General features: G+C 40.4%; 1 protein-coding gene across 1 annotated transcript; it reads right to left on the bottom strand.

The window, feature by feature from the left end:
* Positions 1 to 11,670: 11,670 nt before the first annotated feature.
* On the bottom strand, positions 11,671 to 25,922 carry pcdh1b (protocadherin 1b). Its single transcript, XM_073820970.1, has 3 exons — positions 25,316 to 25,922; positions 17,131 to 17,965; positions 11,671 to 15,522 (listed from the first exon to the last, which is right to left on the bottom strand). Exons 2-3 carry the CDS (start codon positions 17,953 to 17,955, stop codon positions 13,150 to 13,152), a joined length of 3,198 nt encoding a protein of 1,065 aa, XP_073677071.1. The 5' UTR covers positions 17,956 to 17,965; positions 25,316 to 25,922; the 3' UTR covers positions 11,671 to 13,149.
* Between the last annotated feature and the right edge of the window lie 243 nt (positions 25,923 to 26,165).

The following is a 26,165-nucleotide window of genomic DNA, read 5'->3' on the forward strand; positions in this document are numbered from 1 at the left end:
TCATTGAAACCCCAACTTAATTTTACGTTCTTTTACTCATCTCACCGTCTCTCTTACACCTTATGGGAATAGTTCACCAAATATAAAATCGTCATCATTTACGCAATCTCATATTGTTCTAAATCTGTACAACCTTGTTATATGGAACACAAAAGGTGGATTTCATCTAAAAACATGATGGCCATTTTTTCAGTACAATACAATACATGTTAGTGATGGCTGTGACTGTCAAGCTCCAAAATAATGAAAAAGCACAATAAAGTATTATAAAAGTAATCCATGGGATTTATCCACTATATTCCAAGTCATCTAAAACCTTTTGCAAAGACCTAGCTCCCTTTGTTGCTGTTGCTATGTCCATCAAGCTATGGCAATCTCACGCAATGAAAAATACACTGCAGAGCTAAGAGGACACTGACAACACGCCAACAGACAAGACAGCAGGTTACATTTAGTACAAAACATTTTTCAAAGAATAAATACCATTTTGTGGCTCTTTAGTGTGTCGTGACAAATCACTGTTGCACCTCAGTTCAAGTGGCATTTTGTGAACCAATCATTTCTTCCTCTTTACTAGTTACAGCATGAAATAAACATGAATAAACATTGGAAAGACGATATGTTTAGAAAAGTTCATGAGGAAAAAAATGGAAAGAATGAATCATAAATATTGAACAACTGACTGATCTGGTTCTCGAGTGAAAATTTCTTACAACATTTTTTTAGGGATCTATCCCTTTAAGATACTGAGACTCTTCCAGTTTTATAAACCATTCTTTCTTTATCATCTCCTTCTCATTTCTCTCACTTCTTCATTCACTCACCAAATGCATTTTCCTGTGAGGAAAAAAAATAAAAAATCAACCCTTCTCCCATCAGGGTCCCACCTCTTTCTGATTCCCTTCCCGTTGCCTCATTCCTCTAACAAACCCCCCCGTTGACTGCAATCACACACCAGTATGCAGCGATGCTTGCCTCTCACGGCAGCCGACCGCAGGACCAATTCTCACCCTTCCGATGAAGCCAGTAGTGCTGATGGCTGTTGAATACTCTACATCCTATCCATGAGATTTTCTAACTCCAATCTCTGTCTCTCTTTTTCTCCAATCTTGTCTCTTTTCTCTGCCAAGTTGGCACATGAGAGGTGGGCACCAGTGCGGAGCTAGGTTAAATATAGACATGACTAATGGCTCCTCTAAGGTACGCCAAAGAAATCACATGCCCCGATGCCCCAGCCCAGCCGTTTGTCACTCAAAAGTTGATTCGAGATGAAGGGAGTTGAAGTGAGTGTCTACTGAGTGTGCAACAGACAGACAGAGAAATTAAATCAGAGTACAGTTCCATCTTAGGTGAAAAATACGGGGTGGGATGGGAAAGGAAGTGTTTACATCTGCCTATGGCCGGTTTACTATATCCTTTAAACCACATCCTGACTAGTTGAAATGTGACACGTTTCCAAGTAATAGATCTGTCCACAATCAAAAAAAGGAAAGTGAAAACAAAATCAGGCCAATATTTTGACATATTTGATGTGAAAAGGAATTTAGAACGAATGATGATTGAATGTGGGCAGATTTAAACTGCCAAAAAAATAATAATCATATCAAGCAATATTGTAGGCCTTTCCAAATAAATTCACTTGAGAAGCAAAATGACAGTTGCTGTTTTTCTCTCTCTCTTTACAGTTTTAGCAAATATTTGGTCAAAAACAAGGGAGTAAATAATAATTTAAGAAATATTTTCTGAAAACATAATTTACTCAATTTTAGCTTGTTTTACATATTTTTTGGTTTACTGGAAACCAGACAAAAACATTGACTAAGAAAATATTTTTGAGTGTGCCTAGCAAAATGCAACGAACCAACTGAACAACAGAGTCACAAATTGATGAGGGCTTGTGGCAAAAATTCCCAATAGATTCAAGATGAAGGGGCAAAAAAATGTGTTACAATGTGTTATGACTTTAATGATTAAAATAAAATGTTATAATGAATTAAAAATGGCAGTTTGCAGAATTACTTGCTGAGTACTCGTTGAGCCTTGTAACCAATCAAACATATTTCTGCTGAACTTAGAAATGCATTGGCCAATCAGAGACACATAGATTAGTCAGCGCTGAAATCGTCCGAGCTGTTGTTGAGTGCAGACGATCGCTAATTCCCACATCATAAACAGCACAGTGCAAATACGATGTAAATTACTTGCTTTTACACACTTTCTTATACAGCGTTGAGCCTTATAACCAATCAAACATATTTCTGTTGAACTTAGGAATGCATTGACCAATCAGATGCACTGAGATTAGTCAGTGCTGAAATCCTCTGAGCTGTTGTTGAGTACGGATGCTCACAAATTCCCTCATCATAAACAAAACAGTGCAGAAATGATGCAAATTACTTGCTTTTACACACTTTTTTGTAGAGAGTTGAGCCTTAAAACCAATCAAACACATTTCTGTTAAACTTGAATTCGGACGCTCGCTAATTCCCTCATCATAAACAACACAGTGCAGCTCCGATGTAAATTACTTGCTTTTACACACTGTTTTATACAGCGTTGAGCCTTATAACCAATCAAACGCATTTCTGTTGAACATAGGAATGCATTGGAAAATCAGAGGAGCTTAGATTAGTCAGCACTGAAATCGTCTAAGCTGTTGTTGAGTGCGAACGCTTGCGAATTCCCTTATCATAAACAACACAGTGCAGATACGATGTAAATTACTTGCTTTTACACACTGTTTTGTCCAGCGTTGAGCCTTATAACCAATCAAACGCATTTATGTTGAACTTAGAAATGCACTGGCCAATCAGAGGAGTTTGGATTAGTCAGCGCTGAAATCGTCTGAGCTGTTGTTGAGTGTGGACGGGAGTTTTTGCATAACTTGCGCTAACGTCATGGACCAACATGTTTGTCTATGAAGCCAGTACGTGCCCAAAACGCAGGCACAAAACAAAAAAGGTTTTTAGATTGTTTTCAAAATCGATATTAATAATCATTACTACAATAAAAACAATAATAATCTAGAATAATGATTTTTGTCATACTATTGCAGCTCTATCAGCTCCGTTTTTTTTACATGTATAATTTTTAAATTCTACTGTTATTGACAACAGTTTAAAAGAATCAAATGTTGTGGTTTTCAATCTAATAACTTATTTAACTAATTAAAATAGAACGAACATAGTGCTTACTGTCTTATCGGAATGAAAATAAAGACAGGAGGACAAAAAGGATATAATACCTAATGGACAATGTATGGAGCCCACAAGTATCATGTGTCCGAGTAGCCATATCCTGTAAGCATTACTATGCTTCCTGCTCTATACCACATGCTTGAGAAAGTAGTAGCATTTCTCTGACATCAATCACACAGCTTCCTCTGATAAAGAGCTGAAAAAAATCATTATGAGGAGCACAAAAGGGCAGCGGATTCCTTGTGTATCAGTCTCGCATAAACACCCACACACAGACGGCGAGCGTTGAGGGTTGTAGCACAGGTCAGTGAGCGCACGCCTTGGCAGATCTGTGCCACCTGCTAACAGCCTGGCACAGGCACGAGAGATGTCTGCAACATGTACCGGAGACCACAGCACAGGTCAAAGGTCATCAAGGCCCCACCCTGTGCTTAGAGGACCAAGCAATGAAGCAATTCACTTTACACACATTTACATTCACCACAGTGAAATCCATTAACCTGTCGGCAACATGTTTACGCCTTTCTATGCCGGTCCAGATTGCGAGAGTGTAGGTATGTAAGTGTGTGTGCTGTTATGCTAAAAAACATCTGTTCTGTCACTGCCATTTACTACGATACAAGCCAAATCACCTACGGCCATTTTAGCTCTGTCCGTATGGCTTCTTGGTTTGCTCTAAACATCGAGTTTGCAGTCTTAAAAGACCACATGCGATCAAAGCGGAGTTTTGTGGATTTATTGTCTACGTGCATTAACCTGATGCTAACCTGTGTACACGTAAAAGTTTAATTACACATGACCGTTCAAAACTTTGAGGTCAGTTAAAAAGAAATGAGTAGTTTTATTCAGCAAGGACGAATTCAATTGATCAAAAGTAACATTAAAGACATTTATAATGTTACAAATTATTTCCATTTCAAATAAATACTGCTCTTTTGAACTATTCATCAAAGAAAAAATGTTTTCAGGGTTTAAAGAGATAAATTATGCAACACAACTGTTTTTCGACTTTGATAATAATAAATGTTTTTGAGCACCGCTGGCGTAATGTCTCCTGAAAATGTACAGAAATAAATTTTATTCGAATACTTATTAAATAGCACTCAGTTACTTTAACTATGACAATAATATTCCACAATATTACAATTTTACTGTATTTGGTCAAATCAGTGCTGCCTTGGTGACTGTTTCAGAATGATAGTTTATATATTTAAGGAAAAAAACGATTTAAAAATCCTCCTACAATCTGTTCCAATAGCAACAACACAAATGCACAACCGTAATCAGCAGTAATGGCTACTCAAACTCATTTAGGCTTGTTTGCACTTGCACATATGCATATGTATGTGGGTGGATGTGTCTGTCATTACAAGCGGATGTTGTGTGCCTGTGTCATATTAGCATTAGTGTGTTTGCTTTTGACATCATGTTTGCCCAGGAAGAACAAAATAATTATGGAACATGGCAGCACAGACCGGCCTTTCTCAGTGGGTGACCAAGCAACAGCTTAGCAAGGTAAAGACAAAGGTAAAGACGTGCACACTGCACTGCTTCCTCTTTCTCTCTGCATCCTCACTGTGAAATTAAAAACAGATCTGTAGACACAGCGAACAGCAAGTGCCTTATGAGGCAGAAGAGCGGGGCAGTGAGGCAGAACGCTAAATGTGCCATAAACACGCACCATGCAAATCTCTGTAACATCATTGGACTAAAATTCTCTTAATGGCTATGCAAAGTGCAGCTTGTTTTTTCGAATTTAGAGCTGGCAAATGCATAAATAAAGGGATTAAACTCTGTTGACTGTGCACATGAAGGGTTTGATTGGATTTCATGTTCGTTTTTACGATTATGAGGCTAATTTCTGTCCACGCAGCCGAGCGCATCTGCGTGTGTGTATTTGTCTGAGCGAGTAGCTGAGCGTGCGCGAGCGAGTTTATTCATCCGCTGTCAGGACCTATAAAGATGGACGCTGTCAGCGTCTGTGCAGAGAGCGAGTATGTGTGTGCACGCAGGAGGGGGACAGCCAGGCGTAATTTCAGCAGATGTTGCCTGACAATGCCAGGGTGTGTGGATGGGCCTCCGGGGAGGAGAGAAGTGGAGTAGCAGTCGGATTCTGCAGTTGCACAGGCAAAGAGTGCAGTCACCACACGGCACACGACACCTCGCCCAGAAACAATGACAGCCCGCAAGAGTAAAGTGACAGGGGAGAGTAGAAGAGAGAGCGAGATAAAGAGAAACGTTTTATGCACCGCTTGGGCCTTTATCAACCTGAGAGAGACCCCAGAGGACAACTTTATATGCTCTGTTCATAGCTCAGCAGACTTGATGGAGGTCAACTTCGTCTGAAATGTAACATAATCCATGCATATCCTTAGTAGAACTAAAACTAGAAATTAAAAATAAATAAATAAATAATCACTGTCAGTGTAGGTGTCATAACTCATGCTTAATAAAATAAATATACATTTTCAAAAATTTTCATGAAATTTACAACCATTATCTCAGGCTTCAGTGCCACATGATCCTTCAGAAATCATTCTAATATCCTGATTTTGTGCTTGAGAAACATTTTATGGCTTTTAGTCAACTACCATTCAAATGTTTGAAATAAAGACTTTTATTCAGCAAGAAAGCATTACATTAATCAATAAAGACATTCATACTGCTAGAAAAACTAGTCTGTTTAAATAAATGCTGTTCTTTTAAACTTTCTATTCATCAAATATTCCTAAAAAAAAGTATAATGGTATCAATGTTCTCAGCACTGATATAAATAAGAACCATTATTAATAACTGAGCACCAATAATAAATGAAAATCAAATCAGCATGATTTCTGAAGGATTATGTGACAAATATTTTGACATATTTTATGTGAAAAGGAATTTAGAACGAATGATGATTGAATGTGGGCAGATTTAAACTGCCAAAAAAATAATAATCATATCAAGCAATATTGTAGGCCTTTCCAAATAAATTCACTTGAGAAGCAAAATGACAGTTGCTGTTTTTCTCTCTCTCTTTACAGTTTTAGCAAATATTTGGTCAAAAACAAGGGAGTAAATAATAATTTAAGAAATATTTTCTGAAAACATAATTTACTCAATTTTAGCTTGTTTTACATATTTTTTGGTTTACTGGAAACCAGACAAAAACATTGACTAAGAAAATATTTTTGAGTGTGCCTAGCAAAATGCAACGAACCAACTGAACAACAGAGTCACAAATTGATGAGGGCTTGTGGCAAAAATTCCCCATAGATTCAAGATGAAGGGGCAAAAAAATGTGTTACAATGTGTTATGACTTTAATGATTAAAATAAAATGTTATAATGAATTAAAAATGGCAGTTTGCAGAATTACTTGCTGAGTACTCGTTGAGCCTTGTAACCAATCAAACATATTTCTGCTGAACTTAGAAATGGACAAATCAGCACATGATCCTTCAGAAATCATTCTAATATCCTGATTTTGTGCTTGAGAAACATTTTATGGCTTTTAGTCAACTACCATTCAAATGTTTGAAATAAAGACTTTTATTCAGCAAGAAAGCATTAAATTAATCAATAAAGACATTCATACTGTTAGAAAAACTAGTCTGTTTAAATAAATGCTGTTCTTTTAAACTTTCTATTCATCAAATATTCCTAAAAAAATTATAATGGTATCAATGTTCTCAGCACTGATATAAATAAGAACCATTATTAATAACTGAGCACCAATAATAAATGAAAATCAAATCAGCATGATTTCTGAAGGATTATGTGACACTGAAGACTGTAATAATTACTGCTGACAATTCAGTTTGCCATCACAGGAATATGTTAAATTTTAAAATATTAAAATAGAAAACAGTTCTTTGTATTTTGATCAAATAAATGCAGCCTTGGTGAACTTTTTTTATCTACTGATACCTGTATATTGTTAAATATGGACATCTGAATATCTGTGAAATATGGACAAATCCAACGTTGTTGGGTTGTTCTGCCCAGTCGTTGGGTTAAATGTTTAACCCAACCTTCTGGGTAGTTTTTATTTAACTCAACTATTGTTAAAAAATACTGTATGGCTGGTTTAAAATGAACCCAAAATGGGTTGTACATTAAAAATCAGACACATAATTACTAGAGGCATCAGCAATCATTAAAAGGTAAACATTTATTAATAAGTAATAAAAAAAATGTTTGATATTTAATTATTATTTATTTAACTTGTTAGTTTATTAAATATATTAATTAATGTGTACATATATATATATTAATAAATTTGGGGTTCATTTTAAGCTAGAAATATAGTAATTTTAAGCAATAGTTGAGTTAAATAAAACTACCCAGAAGGTTGGGTTAAACATTTAACCAAACCGCTGGGTCACTCAGCGCTGTGTCGTTTTTAACTCAGCATTTTTAGCATAGCTTTAACTGCTTTGATGCTCTTAACTGGTTTAATCTGTTCTCCCAGTCTGGCAAAGCTGGTGATAATCTGGTTTTTGCAGGCCAGACCAACTGAAAAGTGCCCAAAGCACCTTTAAAACTCACCAACAAACAAGCTTAGGCTGGTTTAGGTGATTTTACTAATGAAGCAAGAGTATCCACATTAACTAGTTCTCCAGAATAGCTCAGATATAATGTAGACTTCAAAGTATACGACAAGAAATGTTCGAGTTCAAATTGATTGAAATATTTTGAACACAGTTTGAAACATTTATAAGACGTCTAGAGGAAATACACACATGATTACCAGGTCTGTCCACTGAGATTGCAAAAAGATTACTTTCTAACTTTTGGTTAGAAATCTGGCATCTCCATTGATCTCCATCCAGCTGCCCTTAAGGCTAACCGGAAACATTCGCCAATTAGTATGTCTTAACACACTAATCACTAATCAGAGACCATTAAAATAATTGTACACATATGCCCCGAGAGAGCCATATGGCCACATATGAGGCGTCCATTCCAACCGAGCAACGATTGACAGTCGGCTAGTTCTTTAACATTGACCACAGAGCTGAACTTTGCTAATACTTATCATTAGATCAGTTCAGATAATGGAGCTAAATGAGAGCTAATGTGTTCGACCTAGATGTCGGGTTGTAGAGTGAGCTCAGAGACAGGCTCCTTAATGAGAGAGGCTCTGACAGGGAACGTCAGAGTTCCACATAGAGGAACCTTTGTGTTCCCGCTCACCTTTGTGCACGCGTGTCCCCTTATCTTTCCCCCGAGAGCTGAAAGGGCTAGCACACGTGCCTTTGCTGTAACTCACAAACACACTCGCAAGGCTAGAGTAATTTTCCTTCGCTGAGTGATTTGGACTCTCAGGAATTCACTGATTACAGAGAGGTAAAAGCAGTCCTTTGTGTGCGCGTCAAAATGGCCATCTACCTGTCTGCCACTATTGTCCCAGATTTAAGCCCACAGGACGGGCGACGAAACAAGTACACCAGTAACATGCAGGCGCTAAGGGGCCAGATTTTGAAGCCATGTAACAAGTGACATCTTCATGGTATTATGCCATTTAAAATTTAGGAGTACAGTACAACAAGCCTAACAAAATAAAACATGTTATGAAAGGCCTTGGCAGCTAATTAGAATATTACAACAGTGTGCCATGGGCCAACACAAACAAAAAGACAAGCTTAGTTATGCGTCTCATTAAGTTCACACCTCAAACGCTTTTGATAAGTGAAGAAACAGAGCTATCCAACTTGTTCCTTTTTTGCTTTCCTCAACAAAACTTGCAAACCTCAAAAAGCAGAAAAGTCTAGAAATGTCAGAGTTCTTTCTATCTTCTTTCCTTCCTTCCTTCTTTCCATTTCATTCTTTTCCTCTCAGTAAAACTCAGAGAATGGCAATGCACTGACACAGATGCCAGTGTCACTTCCTTCCACTTCTTTTCTTTCGTCCTTCCCTCAACAAAACCTGAAGGAAAGCTCAAAACACAAGAAATGTCACTGTCACTTCCTTCCTTTCTTCCGTCTATCCTTCCTTTCTCCCTTCCTACAACAAAACTCAAAAGAATGGGTGCAGTGGCAGAAATGACCAGTTCCACAGTGACTATTAAAGCCCATTTCTGCCACCATTGAGGAAAAATCTAATGATAAAAATAACGGACATAAGTCATAATTATGACTTATCTCATAATTCATTTACATAATCTCATCTGACTAAGTATTTCGGAATTTCGACTTAATGTTATAACATCCGTCATAACGTTTATCTTAGCTTAGACATTAATCCATAAAACTCAATTCATGTCAATTTGGATTTGTCGTCTCATAATTATGACTTACTATGTAATAATTTAATATGTGGCAGAAATAGGTACACATATAAAAAAAAAAAAAAAAAAAAAAAAAACATGTCAAATTGTTAGTTACAATTTAGTTCATCACTCCAACCTCGTGAAATGCACACAAAGGATGCTATCAGTCTGGGGCTTCTTGCAGGTGTTAGACACAGCAAAGCTAATGATTTTTCATCTTATCTACGTGTCAAAAAAGTCAAGTCAAGGTGGGAGAAAGGGAGGAAAGAGGGCCATCATCACAATTAACAGCTCTTTATTTTAATTAGCCCTGCATTGTCAATGACAGCACCTGAATAATGCAAATGAGGCTGCTTGTTTAATATTCCTCCAGAGTTCTTTAGAAACAATTTTGTTTTCCTCTTTTTCCCTTCAGCTATATTCTCTCCTGATGAGTCACGATTATTACTGGCGAGTTTGTTCCGGCTGATTAACCGCTAAGCAATGGTAGGCACTTATTTGCTTATTTAAAGGAGAGAAAGGTGGACAGACTGCTGAGATAAAGATACTACTGAAGCCATGGACTGCTAAAGGGTGACTTGCAGCTGCTGTACCGCAGCCTGGACCACAGAACTGTTTTGCATAATTGACTTCACACTTCACAAAATAGATTCTCGCTCTGTAACGGTAACAGTCACAAGACCACACCACACGAGACAGAGGAAAAGAGACGCAACTGAGGAGAAATGGACAGCTTTTTGTTTTATCTTCCAGCTCCCGTTTTCTAAAACCATAGAAACTTAAAAGGACCGACATCCACTCAAAATGACATTCACTAATTCGCAATCACGCTCCGACTGAAGTTTCTACAACCGAGAGAAACGAGAGGAGGCTGAACACGCTAGGCTGAAATTCTTCTAAAGGTATGCTAGAATTTAAAAATATGTAGAGATAGCTTTGCTTCCTTGTTAATACTGTGAAATGAAATGCTATGCATACACATATAGGAACTGGTTTAAGGCTGCATTATCCCCTTCTTTGGATTTCTGTCGGTGAGAGAAAATCACAGGGACAATGACAAACTTAAGGTACAGTACAGTCTAATATTCAACACAAGTGGATTTTAAAGAAAAAGATGATCATGTGGACAGTACTAACCAATGACAACAGGGAATGTGACCACGTGAGTGAATAAATGGCCGGTTTCTTCCCTTAGCATGAAACGAGTACGTGGAAGAATGGTGTGAAATGACAGATTTGTTTTTTCGAACCACCTTTATCTTTTTTTCTTGTGCCCTCTTTCTATTCATCCCTCTATGATCCCTCCCAGTCTCTCTTTCTGTCTGTCTCCCCCCACCTGCACTCAGAACAGTCTGTGAGTCAGCATACAACACACACTGGTCAGTCCGTTGCCATGGTGACGGTGCAAGCTGAGGGCAAAATCGACAGCTTTTAAGAAGCGCAGACGCTGCTAGAATTTAAATGGTCGGCAGCGGCAGGAAAGGCTGCATGTGTGGTGTGTGTGTGTGTGTGTGTCTTTTTTGGGGCCCAGATTAGCTGCCGGCATACAAGGAGCCAATCGAATAGTACAAAAAACCTAACAAGACCTCTGACAACCATCCCTTGATCCTATTCCTCGAATCTAAGGATGGGACCCAAAAAGGGTCTTTGATTGACAGGTCCTGTACAAAACACCTCCCTTTCCTCTAGGGTCATTCGGATACGCCACGTCTTCACTGCTCAAATCCTTTTAGAACATGATTTTGTTCCTGTGATGTGCAGCATGAATGAGAAAAACAAAAACACAGATGAAATAAAAAAAAAAAAAAAAAATGAATGCATTTGTAAAGCTCAGTGAATCAGTGAATCAGTGGCTCAGTGTTTGGCTTGGTCCCAGAGGAGCAATGCTATAAATGCGTCATATTAATTGTGTTAAGACATGGATCACATAGGAGTGACATTTTTTGCATTTTGTGAATGCCTTTTGTATCTCTCAACTAGATGCAGTAATGCAAGCACGTCGACTTGCTCACTGCTACCGAGAGGATTTAACATTTTTTGAAATAGACATTTTTATGGTGTCGGTTAGTAAATAACTGGTAAAATGTGATGTATAAAAAGGGCAATGTCATAAATAAATATGGGAATATGGAAATGAAATACTGTACCTTAAGAATTCATGTCCCCGGTGAGTAATTTCAATGCACTGTTTCTGTTTAACATTAAATCCACAATGTAACACCTTCACAAAAGTTTTATTGAAAGCCAACTTGCTTTACTTGTAAAAAAAATACAAAATACAAATTGCAAATCAACAGAAACAAAGGAACACATGACAAATTAAACAGAAATGGGGATGTCTGCAGCTTTAAATACAGTTCCACAGATGATTCACACTCCACACAGAACGCAAAGTGTCGTGTTCATCTTGCATGTGCGTGCTGTGTTATGCGTAAACTAGCTTCTCCTGCAGGACATCCTTTTAACATTGCATCTTTCCAGCTTAATCACAAGTGATTATTGCTTTAAATATGAACACATCTCACTTAGAACCAGATTTCAAATGTACGAAATGGAGGATGGAGCTACTATCAATGCAGCTGAGATCTACAATCTATCTGGTTGGTGCTATTTACACATCTGGTGTGTTAAGAATTCTTCTATATAAAGCTATTTAAGTTGTTCATCGCCATTCCGCAACATAACAAAACAAACATCATAAGGGATGAACACACACACACAGCAGCACACAAAGCTGGTCATTAACATTCACATATACAACTTGCATAACAATACAACTTTTTCAATGATTGTCTCCAAGGTTTGCTAATAAAGTCCAAAATAAATGGTACTCGTTTTTTGGTTTTCTTGTTCAGTACTAGAAAAAAGTGATTGAGTTTTAATGTCAAGTAGCTTTCTATTTACAGTGAGTGTGACATTATTCACAGCCTGGTAGAAAATCCCGCAGTTAATAATTCAACAATGTTCAATGGCACACTCTGACGTCTGTAGCTGATTATTAATCTACATTAAGCCGTTCCACTTAGTTGTGTACATAACTAAAAGAAGGCACTCTTTGCATGCACAATCAATGAAGCTTGAGAAAAAACAGGGGAATTACCCGTGATTACTCTGTAAAAATAACCCACTTCAAATCCAACTCCAACTTTTTTTTTAATGCCCGTCAAAATGTGCCATGGAAACGGTCAAATGTTCAGCTACTTGTCCAACCTTACTCAGCGCAGTGTTCTTTTTTATGCAAAAAAGTTGTTTTTTAGAATCATTTTGACATATTAACAAATGTGCAATTACCTAAAGCTAGCCTAACAAAATATATCAACACAATAACTGCTATTATTTGTTGTCTTTCAGAGCAAAACTCAAAAAATAAGGCACATCTCTCTGGTCTGAGGGTTATTATATTACAAATGTATACTGAAGCAGTTCTGTTCCTCTTTTGAGGGGCAGCAATAAACACTGTCCAACTGAAAATGGCCCTCTCAAAGAAAATCAAAATGGAAACCAGACTGTGTAGGATTGTCTCCTTCATATAAATGAGTAGCAATTAAATAAGCCATTTTTTTTCCTTCAGAGCATAAATGATACTACATAATTTGCCAAAAAAGTTTGACAAATAAAACCAACTGTTTTCAATCAAATGATGTGCATGGTTTGTGATCAGTGCAGCTTTGGTTTGGCATTCATTCAGTTCCAGCCCCTAATACATGCCCTTAGTCCACACCATGTTGCCGTGATACCCGTTGCTGTGATACCCTGTGCTGTGGTACCCTGGGCTGGGGTACCCTGGGCTTTGGTACCCTGGGCTTTGGTACCCTGGGCTTTGGTACTCTGTGCTGTGGTACCCTGTGCTGTGGTACCCTGCCATGCTTTCGAAGTCGTCTCCTACCTGTTTGGTGCTATATTTTGAAGAGTTGGCCTTGTAGCTGTAATCCGAATACTGGTCTGAGCCTGTTGAGTTGTTGTCCCCGGTTCCTACAAAGGTGTTGGTGGCTGGCAGGTCCTGCACTGCCTGGTGTTTCTTTGAGGCAGAAGGTGACTGAGGTTGGAGCTGAATGGATGGCAGAGGAGAATTAGACCGATAGTGTCGCCCCAGGTCTGGGCTCCCAGGGGGGTAGTTCAGCGGCAGGTGAATCCTAGGGCTATCAGTGACGCTATCATTCATGAGGTTGAACTTTAGGCCTTTCTGAAGACTCCCCCCCTCGTCCTCTTCAGATGGGTTGGCAGGCTTTGGAGCTTTGCTTTTCTTTGCTTTCTTGTTCTTGTTGCTCTTAGGTCCTGGTTTGGGCGCATAGAGGTCTTTGGTCTCCTTCTTGCCTGCCTGGTAGCCACTTTTATTCTCCTTCAGCACGACATGCCTGATGATCATAGCCACTGCAATGATTAGAACGACCACACAAAAGCCACCCAAGACTGCAAAAATAATGCTACTTTGCCCGTCTCGAGAATAATCGGGATCTCCTGCAATGTCCATTTCAAGTGGAGTGTAAAGACTGTGTCCAACAAGTCCTTCGACGTGGGAGACATTGCCGATGGTCTCATTGACATAGATGTGAACCAGTGCAGTCGTATGGCGTGGTGGCGTGCCTTTGTCTTTAACTTTCACTACCAGACGGTGGAGACCAATGTGTTTGGATGTAAACTCTTTAGCTAATGTAATCTCTCCTTCTGTTGAGATGCGGAACAAGCCATGCGGGTTGCCCCCTACAATAGTGAAGTCCAGCTCCGAATTTAAACCGATGTCCATGTCCTCTGCCTCAACACGTTCTACGTGGGTTTCTGGGCTTGTGCGGGGATCTAAGAACTTGTATGAAGAGTTTGAGGGCTTGGTGACGTATGGAGCATTGTCATTCTCATCAAGAACATTAATGGTAATGCCAACGTAGGAGGAACGTGGTGGATCACCTCCGTCAACAGCTTTAAGTCGGAAACTGTAGGTGCTCTCCTTTTCTCTGTCGAAGGAAATAGTTGAAAGGATGGTGTTCGTTCCATTTTGAATCATGAATTTGCCATTGTCTGGTTCTACAGAGAGTTGAACACGAGCATTTTCGCCCTTGTCGTGATCGTTGACTGTTACCATTCCAACAGGACTAAGGGGTGGCATGTTTTCTTGGACTGAAAAGCTGTAACCATTAAGCATAAATTTAGGGTCATTGTCGTTTCTATCGAGCACTTTAACAACAACAGTGGCAGTTCCTCTTAAGCTTGGTACACCTTTATCAGCTGCAGCGACTAGAAATTGATAGTGATCTACTTGTTCACGGTCCAACTGGCTCATGACACGCACTTCTCCTGTGTTAGGGTTAATTTCAAAGAGTCCTTCAGGGACTGATCCACCAGTGATACTGTATGTCAACTCTGCATTCGTCCCGCTGTCGGCATCAGTGGCTACCACATCCAGAACCTTGTCACCTGGCTGGTTCTCCTCAGCAAATTCTACCTCATACAAAGAGGGCGAGAAGACCGGGGAGTTGTCATTCATGTCTGTCACTTGCACCTTCAGGGAATTTGTGCTGGATAGTGCAGGGTTGCCAGAATCTACTGCCACAATTTCAATCCTGTAATCTTTGATCCGCTCATAGTCTAGTAGCATGGTTGTCTGGAGGAAGTACTTTCTCTTGCGGTCGTTGCCTGTTTCACTAGCTGAACGCAGCTGGAATGGGACGTCCCCTGCGACCACACAGGTCACAACTGCATTTTCACCTTCATCCCGATCTGATACCTCCACCAGAGCCACAGCTGTGCCTACAGGCATGTCCTCCGATATATTAGCAACACCATCTTCATGCGTCACAAGGCCAATGCCCCGGATCCTGATAGAGGGTGCGTTGTCATTCTGGTCCTTCACTGTAATAGTCACAAGGGCTTTGGAGCTCTTCGACTGGGGGCCATTGTCTTTAGCTTGGACGTAAAACTTGAGCATGCTGATATCTTCACGATCCACCAATCCTTTGACGAAAATTGTGCCTGTGTTGCGGTCAATGCTAAGGAGCCTTTGGACAACTGGTGATGCCTGGTGAAGGCTGTAGGTTACCTCTCCATTGGGTCCCATGTCAGAGTCATTGGCCTTCACCTAAATCAACACAAGACAAAATGAAACTAAGCAAAGCACTGAAACATTAATTCAATATTAAAGAGATTATATGATCACAGGTTTACACATCAGTGTCAATACAGGAGTTAAAATGCTTGGTCAGAATGATGGATAAATGGATAAACATAACTGTACGCAACATGCCAAAATATGCTTTACACACTTTACAAAAATACCCTAAGCTCATCCAAGATTAATAAATAAATAAATAATTAATAAATAAGCTGAATTTACCTGGAATTTAAAATAAGGCACACCTAATTTGATTCTAGAAAACAGCTTGTGCTTTCACTAATTATTAATACCATAATGCACTGGAATTAATTATCATTTAATTTTTAATATGTAAGAAGAGAAATGTTCTTACTCAGAGGAGTCAGATATGAATAGGTTTTGTTTTCTGTTAAGCTAAATTCTCCAAAATTAGCTGTAGTTTGCTAGCTGAAGTTAATTTGAGACACCACTTAAGTTACGCAGTCTTGGCACAGATTTCTATCTTTTTTTTTTCTGGTCTATCGCGAACCCGGGAATCATTTTAAACAGTTCTAAATCGAAGTGTGGCTTGATTAAAGCTTTCAAACAATCAAGATTCCCTTGTTCCCTTCTCTCTCCATCCTTGGCTGTGTATGAAACATGCATGGTGTTTCAGTCCATGTATTACAGTGAACAGCCTTAATCTGAAGCAGTCATAAGATTATTCATGGTGCTTAAGTTATTATTGCTCTATATGAGTCACTCCATTTCATCCTCCATGCAAACTGGGAATTCATTTCATTTAATGTATTTGAAGAGCATTTCTCTGAACAAGCTGAAACACTCCATCAACATTTACAACCCTCTGAAATCACAAAATTAAGCTGTTTTAATACCACTACTGCTTATTTACTTTGGCTTCAAAGGATGCTTATGAGGACTGAGAGGAAAATAAAGTCTTCTGACATGCTCTTTGAATACAACTTGGTTGCATGGATTAATTGTTGACTGAGATATTAACAGTTATTAATACAATTTTTTGCCTGGACACTTGCCTCGGATTGATCTTGGAAAGCTTCCAGCCTTCACGGCTATCCTAATCTTAGCAGTTCTTTCGTTTCCACAACAATTCAACATGTAATTCTCACCGCCAGTCAATACCTCTCTCCTGTTTTGTAAAGCTTGTGTTTAAAGGGACCATGAGGGATCAATCGATTGCCTGTGAAAATATGATTTGGCTTTCCCATTTCTTCCGCTTTAACCCTGTTGTGTGGGAACCGAGGCTAAAGCCCATTGGGATAACTGAGACTTCCATTTACAAGAGCTTGAGTGCACTTCTATTGCCAAGCTGTCAAATCAGCTCCTTTATTTCTTATTGCCCAATTTAAAAGTTTAGCATGACATACACTTGCTTACAGGTGAATTTATTGAGACACTTGTGTCATGACCTTATAAGAGAGGGAAGTGTGCATGCGCAGTCTTTCATGCAACACGACTTACAATGCATATATAGTAAATATATGTTTTCAGTTTTCTTACATAACCTTAGCATCATTCTATTACATTTGTTTAGTTTTAAATATAAAGCATGACTTAAAAAAATAGATTACTTACTTGTAGAACAGAATGACCCACTGGGCTGTTTTCTGGGAGCTCACCCTCGTAGTGTGACTTCTCAAATTTGGGCACATTGTCATTGGCATCTGTAATGGTGATCCTGAGCAGGGCGCTACTCTGGCGGGGTGGAGAGCCACCATCGACCACTTTTATGTTAAGGTCATATGAATCTCGCTGCTCTCTATCCAGGTTTCCCAATACAATGAGTTGTGGCAATTTCTCATCTGAGTCTTGCGCCACCTGCAGGCTGAAAAGGTTGGCAGCTTCAGGGCCGGTTGTTAGTGCGTAATCGGCGATGCCATTGCTTCCCGAATCCTTGTCGGTGGCCACAGGAATTGCGAAAAGCGCACCCACGTGCGTGTTCTCTGGAATCGACAATGTCAAGACAGGTGAAGAGAACTGTGGAGTGTTGTCGTTCTCATCTAAGATCTCAATGCGGCCTTCGATGAGCCGAGGTCCTGTGCCTTTCATCAGGTCTGTAATAGACACCTCGAATTCTAGGAAACAAGGATCGCCCTCAAAAAGGTTGCGACAGTCCTTGAGAGTCTCACGATCGATCGGGGTCTCCGTGGTGTAGATATCTCCCGTTTTGCCATCCACACGGAGGTAAGGAGCGCCCACCTCGAGTTTGTAAAGGTGACCGGTGTCTGGCAGACCTTGGTCAGATGCCAAACTGCCAATCAGCGTGTTAGGCGGCTGCTCCTCGGTCACCTGGTAGATGATGGTGTTGCCTACATTTGCAGAGCAACAGAGGAGAAGGAAAATCCACACTAGCATGGCACTCCACCGTGACCACATTGCATTGGCACTCTGGCACATCATCAGTCTGTAGCTGCAAAAGATCAAGCAAACAAACAAATAAGATTAGAGAAACGTTCATTCTTCAGACACCATCCTTCAAAGGCTCTGACAGTGCCAAGAAGCCTGTATAGCGATGACAGCCACAGAGTTTTATGGTACTGATTCCCTGGGATTTATGATTGATCGCCCCTTCATGTGTTGTAAACCTCTCCTTTTTAGAGGCAGTAAATGTGTCTCAAACAGTTACTTGTGTTTGACCTTCATTCTGCAAACTTCACGTCATGTCTAATTCATAAAGACAACATATGCCCATATTCCTGAGAGATGCATTGGCTGACTGACCCGACAAGAGGAGGAAGCTATCAGACAAGTGATATCCATTCAAATAATGCTGTGACTCTGCTTGATCTACCTTTTCCAAGCTATTGATAAACTGTCTCAGCTCTCATTTCCAGAATCATGCCTGGGGTCAACGTAAGGGTGAAAAATCCATCAAAATAAACCGACATGATTTTTTTTCTTATCTCCCAGAGCTGTTTACTTTTTTTTGAGCCTAAAACATTTATATGTCTAAAATCATATCTTAAAATGATCCTTCTTTTCTAAAAACAGTAATGTATTCACTAATAAAATTAAATCCAAAAAGTGAAAATAAAAATAAATAAATGATCTGAAGATTTATTTATTTTTATTAAATAATTTGTGTTTCCTGCCACACATCCCACTGTTTTTGAAGTGTTTCTTGCCCACTTTCTTCACAAACGTCTCCTCTAACTCATCTTTTACACAAATATTTTACTCTGCAGATATACAAATAAAGACTACCATTATGTTAGGACCATGGGGTGAAAAACAAAATAATGCTACAAAATGAAAAAAAAAAAGGAAAATAAACCAAAAGCATGGTTTCTTGAAGACACTATCACATGTGAATCTTCCATTTCCTCTTTAAGTCTTTAAGTTATTGAACACATGGCACAAGAGTGTGGTTTTATAATCTTCCAATGGCCACTTCAGCTGATAGCAATTCACAGCAAATGGCTCCCAATTTGTTGCAACATCACACAACCACAGGGAGGTATGAGACGGGGCAACAGAGGGCGTCTTGACAACACCCCCCTCCTGCCACTTCACCAAACATTAACAACCTCAGCGTGAGGTACTACAAAAAGCACGGAAAAGAACAATCAAATGAATAAATCAGATTCTGTTTAATCCGTCACGTTTAAGGTCATGTTACTTTGATGCTTCCTGCTGTGGTAATTGCAGACCCCTCTAACATATGTGGAATGTTATCCCACCACACTCCCCATGGCTAATGAGGCAGAGCTGCTAGATTACTGTCCAGAGGAGACAGACACCTCAACTCGACCCAGCGGTGAACCAATGGGGGATGTGAGAGTGCTGCCACCAGTTACATTCTGCCTATCTTTAAATGTCACCTTCTGAAAAAAATATCATTGTATAACTTTGTTAAAAACCACAAATATACAAAGAAAAATGATGGAGCAGCCATTTGGTGACTAATAGGAAGTGGTTTCTTCCATACTCTCATCAGTATTGATTGGTTGTAGTAGTTTAGTGCAAGTAGCATTCAATATTTTTCCATTAGCAGACACATGACATAGCGAGCTTTTCACAGACACATTACAAAAAAAAAAGTGTGGTTAGAGCAACAAAAAATGCCTAAGGTAACTGCAACAAGCACATGCTCCCCCATACATGGAAAAGGCCGTTTTAATATACACAAATTAGACACCAGTGACTACAAACACACTCGCACAACTGCAGCCACAAGGCAACGACACTGCAGGGAGAACAATGCACTAATGAGGCTGAAATGAAGGGTGGGATGTGTGACCCTGATCACACATATGATGAGAGCTTTACTCGTTTCTTACTAATTTCACAGTCTAATTCTGAATCTGTCGAGACAGACGTCTCTGGCATACTTTCATGCGGCTAATTAAACAGCACAGACCGCAAAGGAGGCTGGAGAGGTGAAAAATACCTCACCTTTAAAACAACGTATCTCTCTTTGCGGTTTCAAACGACCATCTTATGGACTTGGCATTTCACAGTGATGCGTCAGAGTCTCTGCTGAAGGTGTGTGTTGAATTTTGTACCGTGTGTTGATGAAAAAAGGTTAGTGTGAAAAAGCAGGCCAGGGACCTTAAACGCACCGGGTCAAGGATTAACCGGGCTGTAAAAATGGCACTAAAATGCTTAAACAAAAAGGACAAGAACTATATATAAACTAAACCAAAATATCACATCTCCATCGTGCACTGGAAAAGTCAACAAAGCTCAAAAACATGAAAAGCGTGTGAATCTGTTTGTTGCGATGAAGGGTTTAAGAAGCTCTCACGACATTCGCTCTCAAGGGCTCGGCGTAAAGAGTCTGTGTTAAGGGTCACTGTATGCTGGGAACCCTAATGTGGGCTGTAGACATCCTTTCCCACAGTCTTCTCTGAATGTGAACGCGCGTGTGCGCACATATGTATGCGCCGTACATCTGTGGGTGTGTAAAACTTACACACAAGATCTAAAAACAACCACAGCAAAGGAATGTCAGCGAGCAGAGGCTCGGGCAAATGGAAAATCTTAGAGAAAAAGATGAAGGTCATGAAAAAAAGAAAAACAACTGAACGTGTTTGAGTACATGAAATTTAAGGGGTGGCAACGGCTCGCGCTTTTGGCTAAGAACTCTCCTTTGTAATGGAAATGCATAAGTGCATATGAGTGGCGTGCCTTAACTACAGCAACATTTACAAGACACAGGAGGCCCTAACAGAGTCAAATCAAGCACCGCTACCTAGCAGACAGCTTTCCTTTCAGTTGCAGAGAGTTAGCACTTAGCCTTCACACAGGTACACAAAAAGCCTAGCCATTACAATGACAATGGGCCGTCGGTGGGGCTTTTCTTCACCTCCGAGCTTTGATCGTCATCATTACATGGTCAGAGAGGCGATTTATGACAGGCCTTAAATCAAAACGCACCGTCCACCTCTCTAATAACGTCTTCAAATGCGCCACCATCGAGCCGCAGCTAAGATCTCCTCGCAGGGAGACAGGCGTCGCCAGAGTGCGGTATTTATGACTACTGTCATAATCCTGTGAGAATTTATGCTCGGCTCTCAGGCTGTGTAGCCTAATTCATCTTGTACTGCTGTGTATAAGCTGGATGTCATTAATATAATCAATAGCTGTGAGCGTGAAGGAAGGCGTGGATCGGCGTTCCCCTATGGAGTCTAACCATCAGCTCTTTATGGATTATTCACAGTACATTTGGTCCGAATTTGCGCATCAGCCTTCGGTGATTCCCCTCTCATTTCCTGTCCGCAAAAACCACATTATGTTCATTTCACACCTGGTCTCTTGTAACAACACCTCCTACATCTCTCTGTCTTTCTCTTTCATACGCACACCATCCTTTCATGCCCTCCCGTGCCCTCTCAGAGACGCGCTCATATATATACTGTCGAGAAGGCCATTGTGTTGTTGCGCAGGGGGAGGTTAACAGATTTAACGGGCTAATTACTATTCTAAAGCCTCCCCCGCTGACATGCTTTAAAATTGCTGTATGATTTTCTCTCTCCCTTACTCTCACCGTCTCGCTCTCCTTCTTTCCTCTTTAGAGACTTGTAACGAGGAATTCATCATTGTACCAACGCTCAACCTTCCTCTGCCAGCAAAAAAACCCTGTGGGATTATGAGGATGGCATACCTCTGCCAAGACACCCCCCCTCCCAGGTGGCATCCAGCTCAGCATGAAACAGCAAGGTGATTCTAGGGAAAATAAAGCAATAAAAGCATTTACGTAACCGTCGTGGCAGGAGTCGAATTCCTGGACGAGGCACAGCGGTGGCACTGTGTCATGGTAACGCACTCAGTCAATGATTGTTCGAACCCCTCCCTATCCTGGTTTCAATGTGATAATTAAAGAATTAAATTAAAGCGGTGACATTTATGAGGGTTCAGGAGTCAGCTCTTGTCTGAAGCCAGGAGAATGATTGACTCAGAAGGAACTGAGTGTGCAGCATCTGTCCTGGGTTAATGGTTAACTCATCCGGCTCAACTGACATTTTAGTGCACACCAGTGTGTGAAGATTTATTTGCTTACAGTTACGAGTTAAGCGTGATAGACTCACCAATTGAACAATCAGCAAGGAGATCGAAAAAGTGTGAATAAAATGCATTCACTTTTGGTCATTCTCATGAAGACCATGCAAATTATCTAAAATGAAGTAGTTTAACAGGCGATAAACGCTAACCAACAACATACTAAATACTGAGTGCGTCAAGTGTTGGATGTCAGCGCCCACAGCCAATGAGTTGAGTTCACGTGAGCTTTTTGTCCTCGGCCGCAGCCATCTAGGCTCTCCGGGCCACCAGCTCGACGACGTTCAGTGACCCGTTCAGGATGGGTGGTCCAAGGCCCCCCTCCCCAGCCAAGTGCGAGGCACAGAGGATTACTTTAATTATTTCATTCAGCCATTGTGGGGCCAGATTAGTCTGCGCCCGCTTTCAGACGAGATGAACTGCTGCCCCGCTGCTGTCTACCAGGCTGTTACACAGAGAGAGCTGGCCAATCACAAGGCTGGCATACAAACTCTCACACACCATTACACACGGCTAAACACACACACACACACACACACTGATAGCAGAGACAAAGACTGTGGGACTGCTGCTAATATTATGGGTTAAACAGACAAGGAGGTCGTAAGAAAATAAGCAAAGTAGGCATAATATTTGTACTTAACGTATATGTATTTGTTTTGAAACTTAAGATTGGAAAATAATGAAGGACAGTGAAGCTCAACACTGGGTGATAGCTTCTTATTTAGTTGTTTTGACCAACGGAAAATTATTATATAACATAAACATACAGTATGTTGAGGGATTGTAGACGTTGTTTTACAATTGATGAAACTAAAGAAAATTAATATTTTTTTTGCATTTTTAACTGGAAATTGTCAGTAAACAACAACTAGATAAATTTAACTACTCACATTTAATCTCAATTATTCATAACACAGATCTAAAAAAAAAAGTCTGGCACAGTAAAGACTAAAAATCCCTCAAGCATTCAACTTGTAACCTTTGAGTCTCACCATTTAACTGGGCGCTGCACTGTGTATATTGTTGACTACTTCACTCCACCCTGTCGATCTTCCCTTTGTTTACAGTCAAATATACATGTAATTTGTAATAGGATGAACTTAAAAACATTTGCAGGAGGTTACTTGGAGTGAAGCCCATTTTAATCTCAAAGAAAACCTCTCTATAGCTTAAATGTGCAGGCAGAGTCTCTGCATTCTACAGCGTTGAAGTTTCGGTTCATTCAAAAGATCACCTTAAATTTGTCTCAATGTGTACATGAGGAGTCTCATTTCCTCCCGTTTCGATGTACTCTTATACTCGGTGTGGAGCGTTTACGCCCATCAAGTTTACTAAAGGCTGGTTATAATGAGGAGACACCTTGTATCAGAATCAACTGCCTGAAATGTACGAATGGTTTAACTTTTTAAACGGAATTGCTAACAGGACGCGATTAGTTGAGGCTGACAGAGCATATGCCCAAACGTCAACTAGCCTATAACAAAACTAAAGAGGTCGTAAGCGAAACACTAAAGTTCCTGTTATATATTTTGAAACTTAAATCTATTATAACCTGTTAAAACGAGATAGTATTTAGTGTTTAGTCAACGTACCGTCCGAAACGCTCAGCGGTCTGCTGTTGCTATGGTTTCCTCCTCAGACAACGCGATTTGTGTTTGCTAGCGCCTAGGTGAAAATACCAGCCCTGACTAACTTGTAACATTTGTGGTAACTTAAAATCAAACTGAAACGTTTACAGGTACATGTGAAGCATGCATTAAGACCACACAACTTTGGTTTTGACAAGTCGTCATAGAGGTTCAGCCGCCCCCATCCCCCCATTGCATAAGTTCAAATCGCATTCACATAGCCTTTAGCCAGTCACAGTTTCAGTACATTAAACAAACGGATGAGGGAAAATAAGAGAACGTGTTTATAAGATCCACAGATCAATAATCTACTGGAACAGCACGAGAATCTCACTCCAGTGCCGGTGTGTTGTGCTGATGCCTACAGAACACGATCTCGATGAGAGCGGAAGGGAAATGACTTTTACCTGCGGATGAACGCGCTCTGAGTTAGACCAGGTCATTTGCAAGCCATTGCGGGCTTCTGTACAATTTTACATCCGGCTGAACGCTTTGCCTACAAATGAACCACAGAAAGACTCGAGATGTCCGATCACAGCTGGGCGGAATAAAGCTCAAGTCTTCCCGTGTTTTCGCACCTGTTTCTCCGTCGGACCAGACGAACAGGTTTTAAAAGCAACCCGACGACGGGAGCGGCCAGAAAGACCGGATTCCGCAGTTATGACAGGCAGTGCTTTCGACAGTTCAGTAACGATTACTGGTGACTGACTACCAAAGATATTCTTAGTGCGTGAAATGTGGATTAGTTGACATTCTGCGGGTAATTAACCGCGGAATTTTTAAACGCACTGAGATGGGAAAGTATAGGGCTATGTGAGAAATGCGCAAAAACGAGAGCAACAGGTGTTGTGGGAGCAAGCGCTAACAAAATAAGATAGCAAACTTAAGCTTTCACCCATATAAGCTCTAAAAACATATAAAAACTCATTATTCTGTCTACTACGAACAGTGCTTACGAGCGTCGAACAAGTTTACATGCAATAAGCGCAGTTCCTGTGAGGGTTTCCTGTCAAAGGTTTTCTTCATCTATAATGCGCTGGTTCTCGAAAGAGTTGAATATTGCATATTAGAGCGAGGTATCGATTCAAATCTACGCGAAGATACACTGACCGGCACTTGAGCTAGATTAAGATGTTGGATCTGTGGGGGTCAAGGGCTTATTTTATAGGCTATATGTGGAAATGTAATAGCAGGCGTAGATTGGCGATCCACTCGAGCGCCCGGTTTCTTGTAGAAAAATCAATAGCAGTAGTGTAGGGAAAACATGTCACATGTGAGCTAATCAGCTCCGAGGACAATCGAGGGCGATGTTAACTTGAGATATCGATAAATTCGTGATATTTAAACTGAGGCGTGCAGAACAGTTATTTGCTCAGCGTTTATTAGCCTATAATGAAAAATCAAATAATTACGCAACCTTGTGAGAGTATGTCGAGTTAGGCTTTATTATATTTCTGTCGTAATTATGATTTACACATATGCACAGAAACGGCTCCCTCTCTATAAAGAAAAGTATCTCTACATGGCTCCTGTTATAATCCTTATTTACAGACAACACGAGAGCGCATACGTTGGTAAGACGAAAGTGTGCAAATGTATAAACATCAATAGCAAAAGATCTCATATACCTTAACGGATAGTTACTCCTCTCAGTTGTAGTCTTGACCGATGGAGTCGGACCGAGAGCCGTGTTCCGCAAACCAAGCGCTTTGGATATCCAAAATTCAGCACCACCGCAATCCTGTCGATACAAAAACAGCACCCTTTTCCCGCTGTCAGCTCTCTTGGTGATCCTTAAAATTCCTCTTTTTAACACGAAGGGTCCGCTAGAACTGTATCTAAAAGTGTCACGTCAGAAAATAAGAGCGCGCAACTTGGCTGATGCTGGTTACGCACATCAGAGAGAAGTGTCCTCTCCTTGCGCACGAAAGGAAACCCCGAACCAGCGCTACTCCGGACCGTGCTCACAGCATCCCGAAACCTCCAATTCCAAGCGACAACATCCTCCAAAACTTCAACCTTCAGTCAACAACTGTCTGCGCATAAAAGTGAAAACAGAAAAATCTTCCAAGGCTATGTCCGCTTGTGTCCAGTGCGCCTGTTCTCATCATCAGTTCACCATTCAGTGCTACTGAGGACGCCGGGGCTTCGCGCTCTTGCCGCAGCTCACCGCGCGCGTGTATACTGTGGATAGCCTATGTGAGAGTGAAGTGATTTCCGACCGATTGCGCTCTCGCTCTCCCCCTCTCTCGCTCACTCGCTCTCTCTCAGTCCCTCATACAAGAACATCATTTTGAATTGTCGAGGGCGGAGCTTTGCGAGACGTGCTTCTGTGGACTCCACAACAAAACCTCATTCGTATTTACCCAAACATTACCAAGTGCCAGTGTTGCCATATCCGCTTATTATAAGCGCATATGCTTGTTTTGTCTTAGAAAGGCTTCTAAATATGAGCAATCGCAAGTTGGAGCTCCAGAA

The sequence above is a fragment of the Garra rufa genome, chromosome 16 (assembly GCF_049309525.1).
Source record: "Garra rufa chromosome 16, GarRuf1.0, whole genome shotgun sequence".
NCBI lineage: Eukaryota > Metazoa > Chordata > Actinopteri > Cypriniformes > Cyprinidae > Garra > Garra rufa.

What these genes read in the sequence shown, in the direction of transcription:
- pcdh1b (XM_073820970.1), bottom strand. Translation starts at nt 17,955, where the DNA reads ATGATGTGCCAGAGTGCCAATGCAATGTGGTCACGGTGGAGTGCCATG. An exon ending in TGGGTCATTCTGTTCTACAA is followed by an intron (nt 15,523 to 17,130) that starts GTAAGTAATCTA and finishes GTGTTGATTTAG; the next exon opens with GTGAAGGCCAATGACTCTGA.